Below are 21,485 nucleotides of genomic sequence, written 5' to 3' on the forward strand. Positions count from 1 at the left end.
CTGGGGGCCTCTCGGGGCAGCCGCGCTGCTCCGGGCCATCTGTGGGCTGCTGGCGGTCTCCTCAGGGCAGAGCGGAGGCCCAGGGCCGCTGGCACCTGCTGGCTCCTGAGGGTAGGGGAGCTGGAGGTGTCTAGTCCTGCCTCCGGCCGCCTCCCAGCAGAGCAGCTGGGTCGAGCTCCTGGGTGGTGCTTCGGGAGGGGAATGAGCAACGTGGGAAGGTTTTTAATGTCCTGTCCTTGCTTTAAAAAACGTATTTTAGCGTGTGGGTGTTTTATGACCACAAGCTATTGGGAGGTCGTTTGCAAGTGCAGTGGATTCCTGAATCATGTAGCGATGGTGTTCTGACTTTTATTCTTTTTTACGTGAGGGGGAAACTTGCGTTCATGTCTTCTGTGTGCTGTTTGTTCTCTTCCATCTTTTGGCACTGTCAGTTTGTAAGTCTAGTGGCTATTATTGTGTTATTAATTAGTATGTGCCAGGGAATATTTTTTTTTAATTATACCCAAAATGAAATAGCATAAATAAATAAATAATTTGGAAAAGCTGTAGAGAAAAGTAATGCCCAGCCTGAAGTATGGGCTTCTCCCAAATATTCTAGAAGTTCTCTGCAAGTTCATATACATGTTATTGGGTATAACGACAGCAGCCTGTCAGTAATCATATCAATGTCTCAGACTTAAAAAAAAATCTGTAGGATTTAAATTTAATGGTGCCCTTAACTGCAGGGTTTTGTTTCTTTGGTCTGATTTTACATATAACTGTGGTAATCATTTGTGACAATATGGTTTGAATCTTCCAATATTATGCTGCTTTTCACCCTCACTGCCAAAGAAGAGATAATTGTGTAACAGTTCCTGGTGGTATCTTTATAACCTTCTGGACAGGTGATCCGTAAAGACTCTTTCTAGTTAGTTACTTTCTCCTCTTGCTAGGTCTCAGCCTATTCTGAGATAAAGTACCTGAGCGACTGGGGCTTACTGCTAGGAGACTGATTTCTGTGGAGCCAACACAGCTGTGTGTGACATTAAAATTGCAACTAAGGTGGCAATTTTGATAACTGAATATGCTTAGAGTTATGATAAATTTGCAGTGTTGACTCATTGCTTATTACTATATTAGGAACTTACCTGATGTATTATGAATCCTGTCCGAGAGTCTCAAATGTGATCTGAACTCTAGAAGATGAACTTTTTTTATATTGCTGTCATGCCAAAACACCTGTTGTTTTTTGTCTTTTGATTTTTACTTTGCTAGGTAATTGGACAGGCATTGCACAACTTGAAAAATAGTATGTGCTATTCTCAAGGGGTTTTACTACCTCATGAGTCTTCTTTCAGACAATGCTTTAATGAATTATTTGAGTGGCTGCTCTTTTAAAGCAGCATTTACAGTCATGGGGAAGACAACTTCAAAAGTGATACAGAGGGTTGTTGCACTACAGCAGTTCAGAAACAGCGGCTAGTCTAGATAACTTCTGATATCACTGTGCAACTTTTTAAGTTTATGTGAATGATGAATCACAGGAAATGCATGCTTCTTGCTTCACGCAAGACGGTTGAGCAGGTGTCTTAGAGTAAATTTTCTGGTATAAGATTGAGGCAGCTACCTGTACAAAATATGAGAGGAGTAAGGATTCTGCCTTGCTAGTATGTGACGAGCTTGTTTGGGCAGGGAGAACATGGTTATATTTTATCTGTAAGAAGACAGAAGATGTCTTTATCTGATGATGAATGGATACTTCAACTATATTAATGTAGGACAATAGACTAGATCATGCAGATAGACACATATATGCTTATTAACTTTGCAGAGACTGTCATGGCTTTTGAGAAACCTAATTTTTCCTTGAGTAAATACTGCTGGTTCTACTCCCTGGGTGGTCATTTTTATGTAACCACAGTAACTCTAGCCAGTTCACCTGAAAAATCAAATTTTAGCAAGATGCTTTGTGTACCCTAATTCTTCTGCTAATGTTTCATTTTAACAATGCTAACCTTGATCTCAAATCTAGCTTGTAATAGTTTATCACTGAAGCAACTAAGTGCTTTCAGTTTGCTCATGTTTTGTGATGAGAGAATGCTAGAGTTAGTGCTTCCCTGCTGCTCAGTTCCCTCTCCGCAGCTTTCTGTGCAAATGAACAATTTCTGTGGTAGACAGCCTGCTCAGAACCATTTCTGTAGTAGGTTGGTTGTCAGTTCTTTTTACTAATTATGTGGCTCTTAATACTCTTTCAGAACTACTCCTTTGATGTAAGTGGGATTTTAATGAGTGTAATTGTTTTGTTTTCAGAAGTCTGAAGTTACTTCTGACTGCCTTAGTCATAGAAATCTTATTAATGAGCTTTTGCAACTGTAACTTAGTTTAGGACATCTATTTTCTAGCTATTGAAGAAAGAAACAAGACATAATCATGGCTGACAACAGTACACTGGTGTCTGAAACTGCGAGGAGCCTCTTGGCTGATTCGTCTGTTCTTGATTCAAAAATTATAGAAACCTCCAAAGAGAATGGCTTTCCTGGACCTGTTTTGGATGTTGAAGGTAATGGGAGAAGCTTATTTTAAAACTAGTATGTTTCTGTAATGACTGATTACTTTGTAGGTAGTTAGTAGTTTTGAGAAACCAAAAGTGCTTTGCTGAGCTATAGAATTGCATGTAGGGTAGCCAAAAGGGTGTAGATTTGGTAGCCTTTCACCAACAAAGGGACTGTCTTAATTTTTAATTCATCTTGTTATAAAAGTTTGGGGTTACAGCCATGCAATCAAATGAGTCTTCTGGCTGATGTATAGAGAGCTGTTAGTTCCATTTGGTGTATCTTCTGTGGAATAAATCATTCCAAGTGATATTTTGATACCAGTGTTTGGAAACTACAGCTGCTCTGTTGTGTACAGGTAGACTTCAGAGACATGAATAGTCTTGAGCTTAAAATCAGTTTGAGAACAAATCTTGAAATTAAAAAAAAACAACAAATTTTTTTTTTCTTGCAATGCAGTAGCCAAAGTCCAGAGGCAGTCTTCTGATGCAAATGACATGGAAGCAACACTTGTCCCTTCCTCCTAATATTTTGAAAGCTTAATATGTGCAGAAAAAGAACAAGATATCTAACTTGAGTTCTGATATTCCTTGGTGGAACTGGAAGTAGTTACTAGGAAGTAATGAACCTTGTCAGCCAGGAACACAGATGCTAGAAAAGATACCAGCTGTCTCTGCAAGTCCTGGTATCTAATTCTTCTAGAAGCATGAAGTCAATAATTTTGTTGTTTTTATATTTTTTTTTATAATTTTTTTTTTCTTTTTGCCCTCGCTGAATCTTCTTTCATGTTCTTGCTTTGACTGTAAGGGTTCATGAATTGCGGGATCTTGTTTCACCATATACTAGAAAGTTTTAGGCTCTGTGACCAATTTGGTATACCTTAATTAAAGGACAGGCTTCTTTGAGGTAACGTTTATTTTTGGGCTTGTTCCTGATAAACGAGGCATCTAGAAAGGATGCAGTCTGCCTGTATTCTTCTATACATTATTGCTTGATTTAGACCTAACATGGGTTTTTCTATTAAAAATGAGTATTATCTTTATTTCTCTATAAACAGAAGAAATGCCTCAAATAGAAACAAGAGTGGTTTTGGTTCAGGAAGCAGGGAAATGTGAAGAGCTTCTGAAAGCCTTGGAGGTATGTGGGTCTAAGATGAAACAGTCACTGGAAAGAGATGGTATGCTTCTAGACTTCCAGTAACCAGTTTGGTTCTGTACTGAAGTTCTCCTCTTCCACAGACCATTAAGATAATGGAAGTACCAGTTATAAAGATAAAGGAAACTAGTCCTGGTAAATCAGAAGAAAAACTTATAAAAAGTATTATTCATATGGTATGTCCTGCAATTAAGCACATCTGCTTGCATGCAGCATGCTGTACTTCACTGGGACTGAAATGTGCACACACTTTATATTAATTGGGTGGAATGGTCACAATGTATGCCAATGTTTCTGATGGTGTCACCTAAAGCTTGTCAAAATTGTCACTTTTTTACAAACACTTTCTCAAATATGGAACTAATCTTCATTCGTGGTGTCTTCTAACGGGGATAGAAATAGCAATGGAGACATTGAACTGCATGCTTATGTTCAGTCAACACATAAGTTTTTGCTATGAACTGACTTCATAACCAGTTAAATTGACTTCTCTTTCAATTGAAAACTGCATTTAAACTTAAGTGTAAGAAGCGTCTCTCCATTTCTTTATGTGAAAAACCTAAACTTTGGAACTAATGATTAAAATTGGAACACAGCAAACTTTTAGAGCCCTTAAAAATGTCACCCAAAATTGACTTCTGTTCTTTAGGTCTTATGCAGCATGGAGCTTGCTGTTGCAAGCTGGATACTACTTTTTAGTAGTATCCAGAAGTAGCTTAAGCTGTTCTGACAGTCTGAAATTTCATTTCTCTTCTCCTTAGTTTTGTTTTTTATATCTGTGTGAACTGATACATAAACTACTAAAGTAACTAGAACTCTTATTCTTCAGAAGCAGGAATTGCTTTAAGACTTTTTTTAAGGTGCAGTTCATAGCTATTCTTATGCTAGAGGACAGTGCATCTCAGCTTTCACAAATATTAAGAGTCTGTCTCTACTGAAATCTGAATCATATGTTTTCCTAATGGTCCAAAATAAAAATTGGTTGAATTTTTACACTAGCTGTAAGTATGTTGCCTGAATAATTCTTTCCCCTTTATCCTCACACATCAAGGAAATTAAAGTGCCCTACATAAAGACAGACACGATAGAAGAGCTTGGAGACTGTGATTCCCCAGAATTCGAGACTATCTTTGTTGTATCAGACTTCCAAGGTTCTATCTTTAACAACCTCTGCAAAGCAGATTGCCGTGTCGTTGGGCCTCCAGTAGTACTGCACTGTGCACAAAAAGGAGAGGTATGTGTTTTCTGTTGAAATTAGCTGACTAGTTTTCTGGTGCAGTGAGTTCTAAATATTGAGTGTTCAAAACAAAATCTATTTTGCTTTGCCAGTCAATCATAAATATTCTTAGCAAGAGAATTTTAGGAAAGCAAGTTTCTAATATTGTGTTAGAATATTGCATGTAGTGGGCTACAACTACTGCAGTAGCTGTGGGAATTGTTGACCATTAGGAAAGGCAGCATACAAATGATGCTCCAGCAGACACTTGGTATTTCCAGAGTCTGTCATGTAGAGGGGTTGGACTGGGGAGAAAAAAAAAGGGATGGAGTGCTACCCATGAAACTTGGGCGTGCTCTAGTTACTCTGTCAGAATTCTGTCAGATCTGGAGCTGAGGTATAACTGAATATACAGACTGGGACTAGTGTCTGATGCATTTTAGTACTAGGAACAATAGTACTGTATTAAAGATCATGTTAAAACTTTAAAGGTAGCAATATGATTTTGACTAATAATCTCACTTCTTATGTTCAGCCTTTACCTTTCTCCTGTCGTCCACTGTACTGTGCAAGTATGTTGAACTTGGTACTGTGCTTTACAGGATTCAGAAAGAAAGATGAGTTGGTAAGAGGTTTTTTTCCTTTGGATTGGTAAAACTATGTTAAATTTATTTTTGGAATATCCTTCTGTTCTCTCACCCATAGCATTTAACCATGATGAGAGCTTGTATGGGGGGAATGAATCGTTTGTTCTTTTGTTTTGTTGCGTGTCCAGAGGCAGTAGTATTTGAGGATGGGAACAAAACTGTTTCCTTGTCCAAGTCATTTTATCTGTACCAGTTTTGGTCACTTTTTTTGTTGAGTGACATTAAACAGCTCTAATTTAGTAGTGCTTAAAGATTTGTAGACTGAGGCTTGAGATAAGATGATATTTACTCAGTAGTGACCTCTTACTTGTACAGGTAGTAATGTGGCCAAGTAAAGCTCTGTAGTCCTGTTCAGAGCATTTGCAGACATGTTATCTTGCTACCATGCTATCTTGCTAGCATACTATCAGGACTTTAGTCTTGACATATCTAAGCCTGAAGTGGTTTGATGCTCTGGCACTTTGCTTTTCCATTTCGGTGATGCAGTTGGTACCTAGTTTCCCTGTTGGACACCTGGGAATCAACCATATGGTGCCACATCTTCATCTGGAGGGAAAAAAAACAAACAAACAAAAAAAAAAAAACAAAAAACAAAACAAACAAAAAAAACCCAACAAAAAACCAAACAAACAAACCCCCCCAAAAAAACCCAAACAAAAGCCTTTGCCCACTGCTAAGGGTTGTTAGGTTTCATCTGCTAGATTCAAATTGGACAAATCGCAATCTTATGTAAATTCTGGCAATTGCTCTTTCAGGTAGAAATGACTGAATCAATGAGGAAAACATGTTTCAAATCTATTGTGTATGAAAAGGTGAAGGCATTATGTATGATAATCACAAGAGTACTGGTGGCTTGACTAGTGTTCCTCATGCTACACAGCAAGGCTGTATTGAATTTTTAAAAAAATAAGAAGTTGAACAAGTTGTTTCAAGAGCATTTCTATTCCTAGACAATGTAACCTCCTGTAGCTTGCTTTGTGAACTATTTTTGTGCTGCTCTCACTCTGCATTGTACGCTTCAAAAGACATACTGAAAACTTATTTTGTCTTTATTTTTCAGGTTAAACTAGTGACCTTAGTTCATCACATGGGTGGAATTATTCGAAAGGACTTTAGCTCAAAAGTTACCCACCTGGTGGCTAACTCAACACATGGAGACAAATTCAGAGTATGTAAGCTTGAGTTGATACTTCATGGAAACTTTCAGGATTTGGCTCTTGTAGACTGTCTGTAAATGATACTTCAGCTCGTAAGTTGCTGGGTTTTTTCCTGTACTAACAACAATTACATCTAATGGTGAGTTAGTCTCTGTCTGGTGTTGAGCTTTGGCATGGTTTTGTCTCTTTAGAGATCTAAGTAATGTAAATTGCCTGAATGAAGAGATTTTGAAATAGACAAGTATAGTAAATAACAAGAACCAAAATGTTAAAGTACTCAAGAACTCATGTTATCAGTACTTGAGACACTTTAGAAATTGATGAACATTGGCTCATCAGTGAGCGAGTGTTTATCTATCAACATGCCTGCTTTTTTTGTCTGTCCAAGAAATAAATTTTGAAGTAACTTACAAAAACTTTAGTACTCACTTTGTGTACCTCTTTTAAAAATTATGTGTAAGGGTTCAAATCTTCCTTTATGTATAAATATAGTGAAAGTTGTTTTTTTTTCTGGCAACACTAAGAAGGAATCTTTCAGGATATGTATGTCCAGTTGACAAGTAAATACAAGTTTATAGGCTTTTGTACCGTGGGATATGACATAGCAATGCATATGTTCCTTGACTCTTTCCTTGTTTGAATTGTTAGTAGGCAGATGCTTTTTTCCTAGTCTGTATTTCTAATCTTCTAGTTCAAACAGAAGATGTACTTTCTAACTGTTCAAAGCCTCCTTCCACCAACTCCAAGGGGAAAAAGTTTGAAAACTTCATAATCTCTCCCAAGCAGTCATGGATGTTAACTTTAAAATAGTAGCTTTCTCTTTGGTAAAAGCAGACTGGGATGTTGGTCTCCATACAAAGTATCAAAAGCAGAAAAAAGATCCCATGTTCCACTGGAACAGAGATTTGATTTTGGGTTTTTTTTGTGAGTGATGAAGGATATGAGACTAGCAAAATGGTGCCCTTTTGAGTAAGTGTCAAAATAGCTGTTGGTCTGATCTCCTAGTCACTGAAGAATTAATACATTCTAACTCTTGGGAGTTACAGCTGGACATGATTCTTGAAGGAATATGTTCACTTTCTGCGGTATCTGTCTTGAAAAGTAAAAACAAGGTTACAAATCTTTCTTGGCACGGGAAAGACTTAAATGGAAATACTTGGTACAACTTGTGCTCTTCCTGTTTTGTAGATTGCCGTAAGTCTTGGCACTCCTATCGTGAAAGCTGAGTGGATTCATAAGGCTTGGGAGAAAAGGAATGAAATGTAGGTGTTGATTTTTGTTCAGCCTTAACCTTGCATCCTGTTCACCTGTAGTGTGGTGAGCTTCTCTTTTAGTAGTGACATAGCACTGATTTAGTGACCTTTTTGTGCATTTTTTTTTTTTCAGTGATTTCTGTGCAGCTGATGATGACTTTAGAAATCAGTTCAAGGTTCTTCCCTTCCAGGATTGCATGTTAAGTTTCTTTGGATTCTCTGATGATGAGAAAGCTAGCATGGAAGAAATGACAGAAATGCAAGGTTGTTATTTATTAAAGTTGACCTGTGGAAAGAATGGGGTTTATAGCTGATAAATACTTCACTGCAGCTGAAATGCTGGATTGTGAATCCTGAAGTATTAATGAAGACTCTTCAACTTGGAGAGCTATAAATTGATTTTTAGATGTTGGTATATGCATAAGTTCTGGTAGCTGCTGAAGACTTCAAACTTCCTAGGCTGATTGAAACTAGAGAATTTAAAAGGAAATAATTATAGGATGCTTGAAGATATCCTGGAAAACTTGATACATAATATGTGTGTTCTGCTTCAGTTTTCGTAATCAGTTTTGTGATATGCATCTTTACATAATTCACAGAAAGCATCTACAATGTTTACAACTTTGATATGAATCATCACTGGTAAAACACTTGATTGTAAGTGTTCCATTTTTTGTTAGTGTAATAAGATATTAATAATCACATTGACAGTAATGATGTGACAGGTAACTTGCAAGTCTCCAGCCTTGTACTGCTGGAGTTGCATGCAACAGAGCTATGACATGAGAATGGAGCAAGCTTGTAACAACAAGGCTTTCTTAAAACAGATGAAGGTTGGCTGTGTTTGCTTTTTTCTTCCCCTCCCCTGAGCTGTTTACCTAAAGCTACTTATGAGATTGTGACATACACAGGTTCTAGCTTGTGGATGTCTTTAGGGTGAGTATTCCTGGCTTGCTCTTCCAAGAAACAAGAAAAGCTTTACAGAGGAATATTGCATTTATTGCTAGACAGTTTTAAATGCCCTCTGAACTCTGCGTGCTTTTGACTTTTCACTGTCTACTTTACTACTGCGTGCTACATGCTGTTTCCTAAAAGCTGATGATATCTGGAGTGTTATGTAAACCCAACAACTGACAGGCTCACTGAAGTGTTCATCTCTCTCTGGCTCTTATCTCATTAATAATAGGTGCCACAGAACTATCTAGTGAGCTACTAGTTTCTAACAGTAATGTTCTCCAGTCTTGCTAATTTGCTTTTTTTTTAATCTAGGAGGACGTTATTTACCTGTTGGTGATGAAAGGTGTACACACTTAGTGGTTGAAGATAGTACAGTAAAAGATCTTCCGTTTGAACCTTTAAAAAAACTTCATGTTGTAAAGCAAGAGGTTAGTGCTGATATTCATGAAAGACACTTGCTATGTAATGTTCAGTATGTGAGATACTTTTTTTTTTTTCAGAATAAGCCACATGTTTGTGTTTAGTATCCAAACTGCCTTACTATTATATAAATTATTTTCAGTATTTTTAACTTTGGGTGAAGCCCTGGAATGAGTTTTTAATGTCTGGTTTCTTTTTCCTTTAGTGGTTCTGGGGAAGCATTCAAATGGATGCCAGAGCTGGAGAGTCCATGTATTTATTTGAGAAGGTGTGTTAAACTCTCTTGCATAATGCACAGCAGGTATTTGGTGGTGAAATTAGCATGTGCAATAGTATGTGTGGAGCCAGAGAGCAAATGTTTTAAAGCAGCATTTAAGTTCCAGATAATAAATTTTAAATTTTATAAATAGAATACTAGTTTGGAAAAAACTGTTTCACTAAAAATAAGTTCAACCTTTGGGACATAGAAAAAAAAAAGTATTACTGTGGTTTCTAGTTTAAAAAAGAAATAAAATGGCTTAACCCATTTTCCCTCGGCTTCCCTAAGAAGCGTTGTATTGTGTACTGGTTGCTACAATTAACTTACCTTTGCGCTGAGCTGGACACAGTGAATGAAACCACTAAACTAAACTTTTTTCTACTACAGTCAGACAGTCCTGGCCTCAAGAAGTCTGTGTCGCTACTTTCTCTGAATACTCCAAACAGCAATCGCAAAAGACGCCGTTTGAAAGAGACTCTTGCACAACTGACCAGAGAAACGGACATGTCACCATTCCCTCCTCGGAAACGCCCATCAGCTGAACATTCGCTTTCTGTTGGATCCTTGCTGGATATTTCTAACACTCCAGAGTCAAGCACTACCAGTGGAGGTAGAGCTAAAAACTTTAATTCAGACACTTATAATGTTTAAGAGCTCTTTGCATACCCGTGGTAATGGTAGGGAAGTCTTGCAGGTTTTGCTACAGATTTCCTAAGTAATTCCAGGCTTTCTCCTTTTCAAAGTATGGAGAAAGCAGACTTGGATTATAGAGTTCAGACACAGAGAGGCCAGGGTGCCTCTCATCATCACAGTAAGCATATTCATATTTGAAGGAAAACAAGGAAAAGATATGGCTTTGATAAATATGAACTGCTCCTTTTTTTTTTTTTTATGGGCTCTATTGTAATAAAGCTCTATTTTATTTTGGGAATATCTCTTCATCAGAAACACCAAAATCCTGTGCAAGGCCTTCCAAAAACTCAACTCCTCTTCCAGTAAAGCAGTCTGCAAGATGGCAGGTTGCAAAGGAATTGTATCAGACAGAAAGTAACTACGTTGATATTCTAACAACAATCATTCAGGTAAGCTGGCTATAAGGCAAGCACAAGTCAATTGTAGTAAGACATCTAGTGTTTACATCAATCATTGTTTTCAACTTGTGATCAGCAAGCTTTTAAGGGCTTGTGTACATCAAAGATTCATAAGATAACAATGTAAACAGTCTCATGTAACTTTACTGACATAGAAGAATGTTTAGTATCTGTTAATAATAAAGGCTGGAAAACACAATTTATAATCTGGGCTCTGCAGTGGAATTGCAGATTGTATGGAAATTCCAGGCTTCAGGAAAATAAAATATTAATGACTCATTTTTAAGATATTAGAGAGGTGGCAGGGGAAAACTTTTTTAAAATTCTTCCAAGAAGAACAGAATAGCAAACAGATTACAGGAAGAGCTTAATTTCTAGAATGTTTGTTTCCATTGCAGCTGATTATCTACTTAGTGACCTAAGATGTGTGTGAGTAGAAGAGTAGATGAAAAGGGATTATGCTGTAGTGATATATCAAACTCAGTGTTTGTATCTTAAAACACTCCTCCATAACCCACTCTTGCTAAATGGGAGTATCTCAAGATTATGACTGTAGGAAAGTATGATCTGGAAGGAAAATACTGTTGCTTTCATAACTATTTCTTATTCAATGTCTGGTGATTGGGAGGGCATTAACTTTTTTGTCTAATTCATCAGCTATTTCAAGTTCCCTTGGAGAAGGAAGGACAACTTGGAGGACCGATCCTTGCACAGGAAGAGATTAAGACCATATTTGGCAGCATTCCAGATATTCTTGATGTGCATACCAAAATCAAGGCAAGCTGCAACTTCTCCCCTGAAGGGGAAGCTTTGATATAGACTGAATATATTCTATGTGCTTTAGGTTGAATCTCCTGGATAGTGTAGATTCGTCATGGTGCTGTTACATACTGTTCAACACATGGAATTATGTGCAAATCCAAAGTACACTTTCACACTTAATTTATAAATATCTGAAGTCTGAGTGTTCTGCATGTAACTACTTTACCATTTATGAGCTGGCTTCTCCTTTTCCCATTTTAATAACCCTTCCCGTAGGAGGTCTTCTGTAACTAATATGAAACTGGTCAAAAGGGCCAGCGGTATCAAATGGTAGTCTGAATCTCGCAAATGCTTATAACTCATGTGTTTATATTAAAGTAGTAAGCAAGGACTCTTGGAATCATAGCTAAATCTGTGGAATTAAAAAAGAAAAATGAAAAATCAGTGTTTTCCTGGGCTTTATGCATGTTCATGTAAGGAGACTTCTATCATTTGGTAGGAAAAACTGATCCCTCCTTAGATGGATTTTGAACTAATTGCCAGAAACTACTAGCTCATAAAACCGGCTCACACTTCAACCTCTGAAGCAGTTGACCTGGTACTAAGGCCTAATAAGAGATAATTATAATTCCCTATGAGATTGTTTCCTTGAGGCTTTCTGTATTTTATGTTTTGATCTGGATTGCAAGTGCTCTCTGAAGCCATCTCTGGATCTCACAATAGACTATGATGCAAGTCTTCCTCTAATATGAAATCTTAAAATAATGGTGTGTGTCTGTTCCTGTCTGCATTTACCAGTGGGCTTTTAAAATAGAGGAACTTGCAGACTGCCTGTAACTCAGTGGTTTGGGAATTTTGTTGGGTTTTTTGTCTTTTTATTTTAGCTCTTGGGATCCAGTCTAGTTAATCACCATAGGCATTGATATGTGCCCACTGAGGTGAAAGTAGAGCATGTGTGTCAACGTGTCAAATAGGATTCACCTGCAGCATGTAGTGTAGACAAAGTTGCTTGTATGTAGTTGTTGTGTTTTCCTTTGTCTTTGGTTTAATAAAGAGAAGTGGCAGCAGCAATAAACCAATATTCATGGTGAATCCTTTTAACTTAAGGTGAATCCTGAACCTTCAGCTGTGCCTTCCTGTCCCTGTTATTACCTGGCAGTAAATAAGCTTGATCCTTATCAAGCTGATACAGGCTTAACAGCTTGGTCTCACTTTCCTTGACACCCTGGTGCAGTGAATGAGGGAAATCTATTTCAATCCTATCTGATGGACTTAAGAACCCTATATTAGTTGTCCACTGTTAATTAGAATTGGTTCAACTGTCTTTTGCATATACTTTCTTTAATAATCATTTGGGATATGTTCTGTACTTTGTTGGACACTGCAGTGTCATCTTCATGCAGGGTTGGCTAGTGCTGATGCACTGCCAGGCTCTGCTTGCACTGATTCAAAACTACATATTCAGTAAGCCAGAGGTCTCTTGCTTTCAGCTCTCAGTAGACTGAAGGGGTTTAATGTGAAATTGTACAGTTTTTAGGATTGCCTGTTTTGTCAGCATGGAAACGCACAGCTAATTACATGTGTTTGACAGAACACTGACCCCATCTTATAGCTTACACAGATCGTTCTCATCTTTCTTTCTCTCCATCCCTGCATGTATTCTAGGAAGACCTGGAAGATCTTATGATGAATTGGACTGAAAGCAAAAGTATTGGAGATATCATTCTTAAATATGTAAGTTTCTGTTTCTTTTTTATGTGTTAGAGCTATTATGAGCTATTATCTTGCCTTAGAAATAATCCATTTGTAGGAGCTAGCAAACACAAAGCAGTATTGAGTGAGAAAGAACACTGACTTGTGTAATTATATTTTCCATTTAGACTTTTCAGTAGAGTTAGATGATATACTTTGTATAGGTAATCCATGTCAAATTTAGGTGTATGTGTGTGTCCACTTGTATGAGGGGGTAAAAATCCAAATAGCTAGAGTTTGTAAACTGTAGTTTGCAACACTACAGACGTTCTTTTTACTTGGACATTAAAAGGGGCTCTTCCTGTAACCTTAGTTATCTCCTGCCTCTGATCAATTGTAAATAATAGGAAAATAACTCTTCACAAACTTATTTTGTTCTTCTTTCAAGACTTGAAATGTGTAAATGAATAAGGGCTCCTTGTTTTCCCAAGTACAGAATATACAGAACAGGAAAGCTAGGTCTGGGACTGCAATATATTTTAACATAAGTAGCCTGCTAGGTACCTTGTGCTTTTGCTGACCTGATAATTTTGAGGCAAACAGTGTTTGTCATTCAAAAGTTTTCACTCTAAGTTATTGCTTCTGGTGGTTTAATGCCTTTTAAAGGTCATTGCAGTAACTGGAGGAAATACCTGTCTGAAATTTCCAAAATTCTCATCAAAAGCCATCTTGCTAGGTGAGAATCTGCTTTCTACTTGAGCTGCTCAGCAGCTTGTAAGATTCTCACATGTGTACTTGATGTTTCCAAGAGCAGTCTGCATTTAATCAGCAGCATTGAATCTTTGGCATCTGGTATGCAGAAGTGTCTTAACTTGTTCTGTGAACATGCATGGGTTTACAACACATTTTTTATTATTCTTTATTGAAATGTGCCTTTGAGCAGCTTTGTATGGCTCAGGGGATATGAACCTATGTACACTGCTACATAGTATCTAAAGCAGAGCCCTAACAGTTGTTTCTTTCAGTCGAAAGACTTGTTGAAAACATACCCGCCATTTGTGAATTTCTTCGAAATGAGCAAGGAGACTATTACTAGATGTGAGAAACAGAAGCCTAGATTTCATGCCTTCCTAAAGGTAAGTGTCAGCACAACTGTCTTTGAGTAGAACACGAAGGCCATTACCAAGTAAATCACTTAATGCAGTAGATTGAAGAATGTGGAATTTTGGAAGCTTGGAGGAACGTGAACATCTCTTGGTGAGACAAATAGGAAGGATTTGAACTTCAATCCGTCAAGTTCCTTGTAAGCCTCTTTCATAAGAGGTCTAAGTTCCTCCTCTGTTATATGGCTTTCAAGGTGTTTGGTTATATGCATTTGTTGTTGGAAAAAGTGCATTTTGATTTCTTTCTCCCAAATACAGGTCTTATCTTTACAGAAAAGATAACTAGAGCTGCTGCTTTTTTGTTGGTCCCCCTGTCTGTGTTTAAGAGACTTGCATTTCTGAAATAGCTTGTAACTTGCTTTCACCAGCTGTGAAGTTCCAGGGAGGTAGAATCTCTCAAAATTCTTGTGACTAATGAATAGGAGCATAACAGTGGAGATCTAACAGGAAGATGATTTTCAAAGAAAGCATTATCTGAAGATGAGTCTTAAGACTCTTGAACTTTCAGATGAAGGTATATAGTTGATTATAGTGCAGCATAGCTTTAACTCTTTTTTTTGTATCCAACAAGTGTGTCTCAAATAGTGGAGTAATCAAACTGACAGCTTTCAGCTCATGTTTTCTGAGATACCAGGAATTATATCCATGTATTGATATCTAAAAGATGAGGAAATGAGAACAGGTTGTCCCCTGTCCCACTCCACATTAGCACCTGAAACAAGGAGTGAGCGGTTGGTAATATGGACAGTTTAAAACTAGACAGTCTGAGAACATAAATCATGGGATAAATATGGTGCAGATTTGAATATAATATGGTTTTTAACATAATCTGTTAATGACCGAATATGTGGTAAAGGATTCTCAAACTTTTACTGGATTGCTGGTTTCAAGGAAGACAATTTTTCTCCAAGTTTGTGATTTTTTTTTTTTTTTTGAGGGGTTTTGCATGGTGGGGGGGGAATTACTTATTTTCTCCCTTTTCTTTTCCCCAGATAAACCAAGCTAAACCTGAATGTGGCCGCCAAAGCCTAGCTGAACTCCTTATCCGTCCTGTTCAAAGGCTGCCTAGTGTTGCTTTACTACTAAATGGTAATCTAGTGATATTTTTTTATTAGTTTGTCTGTGAAGGTGTTAAAACTGAGACCGTCTGCTTTTGTCATAATTGGCAACAGCTTTTCTCATCTAAAATGAGCCTCATTCTGGGATTAAATTATGCTTAATGACAGTCAGCAAGACCAATTACTGAAGAAGGCATACTTTTGGCTAAATTTCACTTGTTAATGTATTTGCCTGCAGGATACAGGTAGAGGAAAAGTTGGCTTGACAAAAGTTTTGTCTCTTCAAATACAAATATAATTGAGATTCAAATGCAGCTAGAATAAACTAGAGAGCAATTTGTATTGACAAGGCTTACAGCTTCACATGCTCCACCTGATATGAACCACTTGCTGTAATAATGATTAATTAATAAAAATAATAAATAAAACCCCCACACCACCACCCATTGATTCAGTTAGACTTTTATGCTTACTTCTGCACTTCAACAAAAACAGTACGTGGTCTTGCTGATTTTTGAGTAGTTTGAGAGTTTGGTTTTTATATTGTAGGTGAGCTTTTTCTTAATGAGATGTATGGACAATTGCTGCTCAGCCTACTTCCCCTCTTATTCAAGGCTATTTAGACTCCAGGATAGCTGTGATTTTTTTCAGTCATCTTATCTGACTTGCTGTTTAAACTTGAAGTTTTCATATTTCTTTTCAGGCATTTGTAATGTGTGTTTTTTCTCAATTGTAGATATTAAGAAACATACAGCAGAGGAGAACCCAGATAAAATAACTTTAGAGAGAGCTATTGAGTCATTAAAGGAAGTGATGACGTAAGTGATACTATGAAACATGCTGTTATACATTTAAATCTCTGTTCCTTCTAAATTGCTCTTAGTATGTTGCTGCAATAACTTTAGTCTCCATGTAAGTAGACATAACTGTATGTGTTCTTTAGTCTCCCTTTTGCCGCTGTTGTCACTTCAGCATTCCGTGCCACAGCTCTTGAAGGAATCTGTAGCATTGTCACCTAGCACTCTTACCTGAACTACTTCTGGCTGCCTGCCTCAGCATGATGCTTAACTTCCTGTGTCCTGTTCTGTTCCAACTCTTATTTCTGTCTATTCCATCCAGAATGGAAGACATTTGTTTTGTCTTTAAATCTTTCTTCTATGTATATAGCCACTGAAAGGACATGCTATTGGTGGAAGATTAGTTTCTCTTCTGGTCCTGTATTAGCTATTCTTGGCACCGTTCCACAAGTTAATTAGCTTAAAGCTGAAGCTGTTTAGACTGTAAGTCTCACCTCTTTTGAAGTGTAGTGTATGTCTCCAGCAAGGAGACCTCTTGTATTAATTGGGTAAATGTTTGTCTGATTTTAACAACAATGACAACTTTTAAACTGTAATTATTCTTGCGTTTGCTGCTTAGTGAGCTGCAGTCCAGACTCAGGGGGATAAAATGCAGGCTGTGAAGAACTGCATTGCCTTGGTCTCTAGTTCAAAATCTTATGGGGCAGGGGAGGGGAATTGTATATTAACTGAATGGTGTGTCAGCTACTGATAACATGACAAGAACGTTGTTCTAGGTCTGAAGTTTCCTGTGGGCTTAACATATGGCATTTGGATACTTCAATGAGCAAGTGTAGTTGATTTTGTATGTTCCAGTGCTGCTGTGTAAACTGTATCTCTAAATGTTTAGATTAATTATTTTTGTGTCTTACTATTGCTTCATATTGAAAATAAATTTAATATACTTCCCTCAGACATATTAATGAAGACAAAAGAAAAACAGAGGCACAAAGGCAGTTCTTTGATGTTGTCTATGAAGTTGATGGATGTCCAGTAAGTAATTTCTCTGAAGCTGCAGGCTTGTAAAATGACTGTGCTCCTTTTGCAAAAGTACCTGAGGTTACAATGCAGTGGTGCTGGTTTAAAGAGATTTCCAGCATTAAGTTGTAAGCAAGCAGTAATCCGGCCCTTGAACTAAATGCTTAATGAGATTTTTGCTTCTGTCACTTAGGCCAATCTCTTGTCCTCTCACCGAAGCTTAGTTCAGCGTTTGGAAACTGTAGCACTTGGTGATGACCTCTGTGACAGGGGAGAGCAGGTCACCCTCTTTCTGTTCAATGATTGCCTAGAGGTAAGATGACTGTATAAGTGCATCTCGTGAATTGAATTATAAAAGGCTTAACAGTACTTATGAATATAAACAAGTAAAATTTAAAAACTTTAAAGTAGGATTTTAAGTCACAGGAAGCTGATGGCTCAACCCATGCTGATGTTGCCTTTCCATTAGCAATTGCATAAGCCAATACAAGTAGCTAGTCAATTCTGGATGGTTGAGATGTGTTAATGTAGCCTTAATGTCTTTCAGCCAGATAAAATATTTAAAAGCAGCTTAATATGTTAAGAAATAAATGCCTATCTGAATAGCAGTACCCATGGATGAAAAAGTGCTGGAGTTCTTGGCTCAGCAGGATGTTTGTCTTAAAGTTTAGTCATATTTAATGTGAGTAAATAGTGGGCCTCTGGGGTAGGTCTGTCTGTGCTTAGGCTACAAAAACATTTTTTTCATATATTAAATACCTTAGTCTAACAGTGTGTTAGAAGGAACTAGGAGGGAAAAGTAATCTAACTGGGTTTTTGAGACTTGTGTGGAGAAAATGAGGTTGTAAAGGACATCTTATGAAAGTACTTGTTACTGCCTACAGCAGTAAAGAATGTTGTCTCCACAGAAAACCAACTCTAAAATAATCCAAAAATTAGTGCAGCAGCATTTAGAGACAAAAGCCTATTGTTATTACTAGTGATGAACCCTTCCTGGGAGTCAAGTTGACTCAGCTTTCATCACTTATTGTAAAGGAAGAAAAGAAAAATGAAAACACTTTTTTTTAAAGCTTCTTGGCTTATCTCTTGTACAATGTACAAGCAGCTGAAGATACCTTACACAAAAAACGTGTAAGATACTTATGTGTTAATGCAAAGTAAAAACTGACTGACCAACCTCCACTGCAAAAGCCACTTGATGGCTGCATGCACAAGCAACAGTAAGTGATATTTCTAGGACATAACACATTATAGCCGAAGTTCCTTTGTGCATATAGATATTGTTTTTTCTGTTTAAATCTAGACTATCTTGTGGTAGGTCTCAAAGGGCCCTTACTTGTTATTCAGTGTAGAATTGAGGTCTGTAATGCAAAAATACTTCCCCTCTTGATCTGTTGTTTTAATTTATTTTATTTTTGATGTTAGTGTATTGATGCGAGTAACAAGTATTGCTGGGCCACTTGAACTGTAGACAGTGAATAGTGAAATAAGTGAGTTCCCTAAGGATTTGTCTAGTAGAGTAAATAGAGTAAAATACTCTTTATTTTTCTGTAGCCAGGCTTTCTGTGCTGCCTTGTATACTAGGAGGTAAAAGAGTAGAAGAGAGACAAAACAATGGCAATAGACCTTCTAACTTGAGCCTCTGTCTTCTATTTAATTGCAGATTGCAAGGAAAAGGCATAAAGTTATTGGTGCTTTCAAGAGTCCACATGGCCACACGAGACCTCCTGCATCTCTCAAGCATGTTGTCCTCATGCCTCTCTCCCAGATCAAGAAAGTCCTAGATATCAGGGAGACAGAAGGTCTGTATGTTCTGAAGTGCTGTGATAGCTAATGAAAACTGTGGTTCAGAGGATGAAGGTCTGCTGTTATGGATAGAATGCTAAGCTGTGTTTGTTGTATGGTACGTTAGGTATGTGATTTTTTTAATATCGGCTTCTCTTTGAAGCTCTGTATGAGCTTGAGCATTCCTTCCATTGACACCTTTTGGCTTTTCAAGACTCCCTGAAGGATCTGAATTTGGCAGAACTACTATAAAGCATTAGCATAAGTGAACCAAATGGCAGTGTGAGTTAGAGGAGTACACTTGACAGCTCTGGATTTACAAAACAGAAAGTCAAACCTAAGTCCAGAGCATTAGACTGCTGAGAGACAAGTGCTGTTGCTGTGAGACTAGATCTTCATTTAACTGGTGATAATGATGCTCAGGCGGAGCTGTGCTTAGCATCTTACAAGAAGGATTTAGATGACTTAATTTCTGTGGCTGCTCCTGAGACTGTAGGGGTTTCACTGAAGTAATGCATTGCTACAGCAGCAGAAAGCTGCTACAATACTGTTCCAGTCTTGACAGTGACTTCTAAAGAAGACTAGTTTCTAGGTCTACACATATTTGATATTTCGTTGTAGGTGATGTGCACATCATACTTGTTCTGCTTTATGTTCTCTGAAGCACCTGAACATAGAAACCACCCCAAAAAAAATTATAAAGAGGGTGGGTAGTAAATGTGATGCCTAACTGCATTTTGAAAAGGTATTTTAGGGTTTTTCTTAAGATTTCTCTTTAAATTACTGTGTAACACTTAAGTTTACTTTGAGACTTAGGCAATGGGAGCCATTTGGTGGCATACTATTTCATGTTTGCTAAGAACTTTAGTACACGAATCTTGGGACAGATCAGGCTCTCTTATATAATTTCTCTTAAAGGACTGCTTTTCTGAACTGGCACTGGTTCTTTCTTTCTTTCTCAACTCTGTTTAGCACGCTTCAGCTGTGTGTGCTATAAAGGAGTATCAGCAGTGGATTAATTTTCTGCTATCAAGTGAGCAATGTTTGTCAAGTTTAAACAGTAAACTCATTGTAACTTGACTATTTTAACGTGTCATATTTAGCACTGATGTCTTTGCTCTTTCCTGCTTTACAAAGTAGGGTAAACATTGTTTTCCTTGTTCTCTGTTGATAAAGAAACAATCTGCCCAACATTTCATGGGTCAGAGAATGAGACTGATGTTTACTGCTATATCCAATGAAGACTGACTAGTTTGCAGACTGTAGTATGCACATTATTTGGTGAATAAATAACTGTTGCATGAATAGCTGATTGCAGCCTCATCATGAAGGATGTGGACAGAACTCAGTGCTGCTGCAAGTGATACAATAAAGATAAAATCCTTACACCAAATCATGTTGTTCCTAACTCTAGCTCCTGGCAGATGGCAGGCTAAATCTTTTGAAGGTTCCCCCTGAATTATATGAAGAATGATTATTCTTTGTCTTAAATATTTTTTTATAAACTGTAGACTGCCATAAAGCTTTTGCCTTAGTTGTGCGGCCACCTACAGAACTCAACAACAAGCTACTCAGTTTCCAGATGACAACTGAAGAACCTCCTAAAGAAGATTGGTTGAAGACGTTGTGTCGGCATGTGGCTAACACTATTTGTAAAGCAGATGCAGTAAGTGATTTGGAACCATGTTGCTGATTGGAAATATTTTTCTCTTTTTGGCTTGAAGCACATTAAGCTGAAGAACTTGTTAATAGTGAACATGCTTGAGGTGAAGTAGAGCAGAAAATATTTGTGCTAGCATGTCTGCAAGTGGAAAGTGGTTAAAAGGTGGAAAAGGAAACAGCCTGGAAGTTGGCTTCTACAGAAGCTATAAGTACTTAAAAATCAAGAATTGCACCCTTCCCCCACCACAAATTATTTCTAAATAATTTGAACTGTGCACTGCAGATCTTCAGTAGGGCAGGTCTAAACAGAACTGCCTTTGAGCTTGCTTCTTTCACAGCTTTGTTTCAATTCACAATCCCAGCATTATGAATCATGTTTTCGTTTAACTCTGTTAAGTTGAATGCTTTGTTCTACATCTTATCTGCATGGTTACCATAGTGCTAGAGACTTGAAGCATCTCCCTCCTATAGACAGATGCCTACAACCTTAAAACAAGGAAATAAAGAAAGCAAAGAAATGAAGGAGGCACTGGCCCCCTCACAGTTTCAGAAATTCAGTGTGTGGGCTTTCCACAGCTGGAACCTACTAATTTGAAGAGTAGATCCTCTCCAATTAGGGCAAGATTTTCAGCTAATGTTTTAATTATGTACGAGTGTATCTGTATCAGTCATCTAAATGTGCTGAAAATGTGTTCAGTACATATAGCTGAAACAACTTAGGTTTAAGCTAGAAATGTTTTATGTTCTGCATTGTACTCTCACTGTACAGTGTCTGGTTGTCTGATTTTTAAAGATATGCTTGTTTCAGGAGAAGGTAGTTAAGTAATTAAAATAGCGTCTTAGTTTTGTTTGGCTTGTCGTGT

The 21,485-nt window shown here is 37.5% G+C and overlaps 1 protein-coding gene across 2 annotated transcripts in view; it reads left to right on the top strand.

Annotated features, from left to right (window-relative positions):
• The first annotated feature begins 2,381 nt into the window (after positions 1-2,381).
• The window catches only part of ECT2 (epithelial cell transforming 2), a 25,553-nt gene continuing 6,449 nt past the window's right edge, over positions 2,382-21,485 (top strand). Inside the window, exons 1-21 of one of the 2 annotated variants that reach the window (XM_010081646.1) lie at positions 2,398-2,539; positions 3,589-3,668; positions 3,770-3,862; positions 4,738-4,920; positions 5,438-5,527; positions 6,610-6,717; positions 7,895-7,968; positions 8,093-8,223; positions 9,229-9,344; positions 9,542-9,604; positions 9,983-10,205; positions 10,541-10,677; positions 11,344-11,463; positions 13,114-13,182; positions 14,166-14,276; positions 15,296-15,392; positions 16,098-16,179; positions 17,112-17,190; positions 17,369-17,488; positions 18,839-18,977; positions 20,472-20,626. In XM_010081646.1, the coding sequence (XP_010079948.1) occupies positions 2,410-2,539; positions 3,589-3,668; positions 3,770-3,862; positions 4,738-4,920; positions 5,438-5,527; positions 6,610-6,717; positions 7,895-7,968; positions 8,093-8,223; positions 9,229-9,344; positions 9,542-9,604; positions 9,983-10,205; positions 10,541-10,677; positions 11,344-11,463; positions 13,114-13,182; positions 14,166-14,276; positions 15,296-15,392; positions 16,098-16,179; positions 17,112-17,190; positions 17,369-17,488; positions 18,839-18,977; positions 20,472-20,626 (2,400 nt within the window). In that variant the 5' untranslated portion in view covers positions 2,398-2,409. Of the gene's footprint in view, positions 2,540-3,588; positions 3,669-3,769; positions 3,863-4,737; positions 4,921-5,437; positions 5,528-6,609; positions 6,718-7,894; positions 7,969-8,092; positions 8,224-9,228; positions 9,345-9,541; positions 9,605-9,982; positions 10,206-10,540; positions 10,678-11,343; positions 11,464-13,113; positions 13,183-14,165; positions 14,277-15,295; positions 15,393-16,097; positions 16,180-17,111; positions 17,191-17,368; positions 17,489-18,838; positions 18,978-20,471; positions 20,627-21,485 lie in introns of both variants that reach the window. The other variant, XM_010081645.1, reaches the window with a different exon arrangement.

Source organism: Pterocles gutturalis, unplaced genomic scaffold (assembly GCF_000699245.1).
Source record: "Pterocles gutturalis isolate BGI_N339 unplaced genomic scaffold, ASM69924v1 scaffold39564, whole genome shotgun sequence".
Taxonomy (NCBI): Eukaryota; Metazoa; Chordata; class Aves; order Pterocliformes; family Pteroclidae; genus Pterocles; species Pterocles gutturalis.